The 5,115-nt window shown below is 40.5% G+C and overlaps 1 protein-coding gene across 1 annotated transcript in view; it reads right to left on the reverse strand.

The window, feature by feature from the left end:
- The window catches only part of LOC117962229 (zinc finger protein 436-like), a 23,602-nt gene that overhangs the window by 6,254 nt on the left and 12,233 nt on the right, over positions 1–5,115 (reverse strand). The window contains exon 5 of the mRNA XM_034901397.1: positions 1,664–1,669. Within this exon, the coding sequence (XP_034757288.1) occupies positions 1,664–1,669 (6 nt within the window). The remainder of the gene's footprint in view (positions 1–1,663; positions 1,670–5,115) is intronic.

A 5,115-nucleotide genomic window follows, 5' to 3' on the forward strand; every position in this document is an offset into this window, starting at 1 on the left:
TGTGTAAAGCACTTTGAATTGCCCTGTTGCTGAAATGTGCTATACAAATAAAGCTGCCTTGCCTTGCCTTGCCTAAAACACTTAATGATATGTCACATCTAAAAAAAAAAAAAAAACTGTTATTGGTCCTTTATATTTTTAATCATATTGTATTACATTTAAAATGTGGAAAAATAATGTTTCTATAAAACTATCATCATATAGTCTGTTTGTAAATTCTTTGAATAATATATATGTGTTTCATCTTGAGGGAGCTCAAGGGGTGGTAGCCTATTGCTACTTTAACTTTTCTTCTTTACTTTTGTCACTTTTTATTTCACTTTTCTCCTCAACCTGAGTCAGATTATTGTGATGATTAAGAAATGAACATGTGTCTTGTTTGCTCGCTCTCATCTTCTGAAAAAAAAACGTTCAATAAAAAGCTAGGAGCTACGATCACTTTTTGGCAAGTGGAAATGTGCATTTTATGGATGTATTTCTTTTTAAAAGAATGTATTTAAACTGCTTAATTTCTTGTGGGCTATAATCGGTCAGATATTGAAATCCAGTTTGTTTGAGTCAGAAACAACCTTTCAGTGTAAAGGTAGGGGCTGCAATCACTTTTTGACAGAAGAGCGGAAGCGTGTGTCCCTCCCTCCCTCTCCAGGTGACTGATGGACAGGTGTGGCACTTCTGTTTTTCAGTTATCCGATAGAAAGTTGGATATTTTTGTCATAAATCTGTGAGTCAAAACACTTTAATTAATGTTCATTTTATGAATATTATATCTCAACTTTTAGCTTTAGTCTTCATCTCAGACTCAAGCTTCTTGTAGGTTAAATCCATCAGAACAGCTGATTTCTCTGCAGACAGTGAAAATACAATTAGGAATAAGTTATTTTTATGTGCAATAAATGTTAACACTTGTTCTTCAGAGCAAAAGACATTCATTTTTCTGGAGAGTTACAGATATAGCATACTGACCATTGTCCTGTTCTGCAGAAAGCTCTGCCAGCAAGTCAGTGGTCCCCACAAAGACTAAAATTCTCAAAGGTCCCCACAGACAATGCTTCAGGTAGGAGAGGGGAAGACGGTACTTCAGGTAGGAGAGGGGGAGACGGTATTTCAGGTAGGAGAGGGGGGGGAGTCTGGAAACACAAAAACCCACTTGGGTCAAAAGTTTTAGGGATTCAACTCTTCTGCTCTATCTCCATCTATAATGTGATGTAAAGCCCTGACACACCAACCTGATAATCGTCCGTCGGGCATGTAGACAGATACCTTTCTTTTGAAATTCTTTTTATCTGTCTAATCAATCGCAAAATCTCAGTTACGTACGTGTTTGTGTTGGTGTGTGTGTCTGTGTGTGTTTGTGTCTGATAATAGTTATACATAGCAAGTTCTTAGCAACAGCATCCGGCAGCCTGTGCAGCTGCCCGGCCGCTGCCCGCTGGTCAAACTGTGCAGCCTCTACTCAATCTGCACGGCAGACTGCAGCAGCCTCTTATTTCGATAAAAATAAGATTGTGGTGCTGTGTGTTTGAACATTCAGACTAAATCTAATTTAATTAGAAAAGTATTGTAAAAATATACAGTACAGGCCCAAAGTTTGAACACACCTTCTCATTCAATAAGTTTCCTTTATTTTCATGACCATTTACATTGTAGATTATCACTGAAGGCATCAAAACTATGAATGAACACATGTATGTACTTAACAAAAAAGTGTGAAACAACTGAAAACATGTCTTATGTTCTGGTTTCTTCAAAGTAGCCAACCTTTGCTTTTTTGATAGCGCTGCAAACCCTTGGTGTTTTCTCAATGAGGTTCATGAGGTCACCTGAAATGGTTTTATACCTGAGAGTTGGGCCTTGTTAATTAGTGGAATGTCTTGCCTTATTAACGGAGTTGGGACCATCAGTTGTGTTGAGCAGAAGTCAGGTTGATACACAGCCGACAGCCCTATTGGACAACTGTTAGAATTCACACTATGGCAAGAACCAATCAGCTAAGTAAAAGGAAATGAGTGGCCAACATTACTTCAAGAAATGAAAGTCAGTCTGTCCGGAAAATTGTGAAAACTTTGAACGTGTCCCCAAGTGCAGTTGCAAAAACCATCAAGCGCTAAAACGAAACAGGCTCACATGCGGACCGCGCCACGAAAGTTAGACCGAGAGTCAAATCTGCTGCTGAGGATAAGTTCATCCGAGTCACCAGCCTCAGAAATCGCAAGTTAACAGCAGCTCAGATTAGAGACTAGATGAATACCAGCAGCAGACACATCTCTAGAACAACTGTTAAGAGGAGACTGCGCCAATCAGGCCTTCATTGTCAAATAGCAGCTAAGAAACCACTGCTAAGGAGAGGCAACAAGCATATGAGATTTGTTTGGGCCAAGAATCACAAGGAATGGACATTAGACCAGTGGAAATCTGGGCTTTGGTCTGATGAGTCCAAGTTTGAAATCTTTGGTTCCAACCGCTGTGTCTTTGTGCGATGGAGAAAAGGTGATTGGATGGATTCTGCGTGCCTGGTTCCCACCGTGAAGCATGGAGGAGGAGGTGTGATGGTGTTGGGGTGCTTTGCTGGTGACACTGTTGGGAATTTATTTAAAATTTAAGGCATACGCAACCAGCATGGCCACCACAGCATCCTGCAGCAACATGCGACATCCCATCCGGTTTGTGTTTAGTTGGACCATCATTGATTTTCAACAGGACAATGACCCCAAACACACCTCCAGGGTTTGTAAGGGCTATTTGACCAAGATTGAGAGTGATGGAGTGCTGTACCTCCACAGTCACCAGACCTGAACCCAATCAAGATGGTTTGGAGTGAGCTGGACCACAGAGTGAAGGAAAAATGGCCAACAGGTGCTGAGCACCTCTGGGAACTCATTCAAGACTGTTGGGAAACCATTTCAGTTGACTTCCTCTTGAAGCTCATCAAGAGAATGCCCCAAGTGTGCAAAGCAGTAATCAGAGCAAATGGTGGCTTAGTTCACTTTTCTTTTGTTAAATATATAATTCTACATGCATAGTTTTGATGGCAGTGATAATCTACAATGTAAATACTCATGAAAATAAAGGAAATGCATTGAATGAGAAGGTTTGTTCAAACTTTTGGCCTGTATGTCAGAAAGATGTGCCTGAGACCGCATCTGTAAGATTTAGAGCAGATGTTAGAACGATGTATATGAGCTTGCATCTGTACGATGTATGACATAAAATCACAATTCCAATCCAATTTCCACACAATTTAGGTTGATTCTGTGAAATTTGACTAAGTCAATGTCCTTCAATCAATCTCTGTCACCCTCAGCGACAAACGTGCGTCCAGTTTATGTAGTGATTTTGAGAGTTCTTCTACCTTTGCTGCCAGTCCGGCGGTTACCCGAAACAACTCCACCGACTGAGCCCTGATGGTATCAATCCCCCTCTGCGCTTCCACAGACCGGTGTGAGATGTTACAAGACAGTTCACTGTTCTGGCCCTCAGATGTAAAACCTTGAGCCTCTATTTCATTTCATTTAAGCACTCTTCAGGTCCTCAAACTCTTTAAGTTCCCCAGACTTGTGGGTAAATTTGCTGCTGGCTGTCTTACCAATTTTCCGATAGGTTGGGGAGATCCTAAGTCCGAAGATCAGGAACCCCACCAACAGAATTCCAATCATCCATATATCCTCAATATCTTTCACAGTCAGAACGTCCAGGCAGACCGCTTGCCAATTCGCCCATGAATCGCGAGCGTAGCCTGCAGGGAATGTCCCACTGGGGCAGATTGGCTTGGCCCATTAAACAATTCATTAATTTAAAAAATCTTGTCAATAGCGCTGAGTGACAAGTTAATCGATTCCATTTAGAATATTCCCAGGACAACAGCGGGCAGAAGATAAAGGAGAAAACGTGCCACACGGCAAGATAGACAAACTAGAAATAGGAGCCAGCAAGGATAAGAGGGGAGAGAAGGAAATGCCCGACTGCTCTCGACAGAAGCAGGAAGGAGAAGAAAAAAGAACATCACAGCAGCACAGATCAATCCTACTTTCCTGAGTCCGAAGCCGAGTAGCCCATCAAGGACTTCCCTGACCGGCAACAGACTGGAGAAGAGGCTGGAGCAGAGACCCCCTTTTTTAGATACTGAAATAATTGACATCATGATAGACAGTGGACAATATAGTGTGATAATTATTTTTGTACACTGCTGTTTTGAAGCAGGGATACACATCTCACGAGTGTTTAGTCAAAAGAGAGAAATATTTTATATTTCAGTGACTCCTACAGACTGAGAAAAACAATTAATTGTCTTGATAAATAAATAAATGTTGTTCTTGGCTCAATCGTTCAGTGTCTTTGGGTACAAATAACATTATCTCGATCCCATTGGCATCCAAAAATTGCTAAAGGGACGTTTTTCTTAACTGATTCTGATTGGATATCACCTGGAACACAGCCAATAATCAAGAGACACGAGAAAACAGACTTAAAACATTAGCCCTTAGTATTGACCAAAGTAGGATAATTATCTCAAAATATAGCTACATGATCAACAGTTTTTTGTATTTTCAGAATAGCTTTTAATCTGTCATAGTGTGCTATTTTTTTAGAAAAATTTGAAGTTGTGTAAGTCTTTGAGTACCATGAAAAGTGCTTCATAAATAAAATGTATCTATCTTACTTTAGCAATTCATGTAACTTAGTAAAGATATTTCAAATAATTTTGTGGGACCTATACTGACCAGTTCTGTTAAATGGGCAGGATCAATTGATCGGCACATCTTCCTGACATCTGTACTGTACAGTGGCGGCTCCAGAGATTTTTTGTTGCAGGGGCTATGGGGATGCTTAACACTTAAGAGAAGGTGCTTTGAATTTTGGGGCGTTTCATTATGGAGTTTGCATCATATATATATAGCCTATATACACACGCTTACACGCCCACATTAATTATACTCGTTCCGCGACTATAAGCATATGTTTGTGTATTCATCACAAGGGCTATAGATACAAAATGCATGAGCTTGCCAATGTAAACCTCTGAGAATTATTTTCACCCGATCTGTCATAGTCGGGCACTTAATACAACGGAGCAGCAAACAGCAGCAACAAAAAGCAACAGACACTGTGCACGCTTGG

The sequence above is a fragment of the Etheostoma cragini genome, chromosome 19, assembly GCF_013103735.1.
Source record: "Etheostoma cragini isolate CJK2018 chromosome 19, CSU_Ecrag_1.0, whole genome shotgun sequence".
Classification (NCBI taxonomy): Eukaryota; Metazoa; Chordata; class Actinopteri; order Perciformes; family Percidae; genus Etheostoma; species Etheostoma cragini.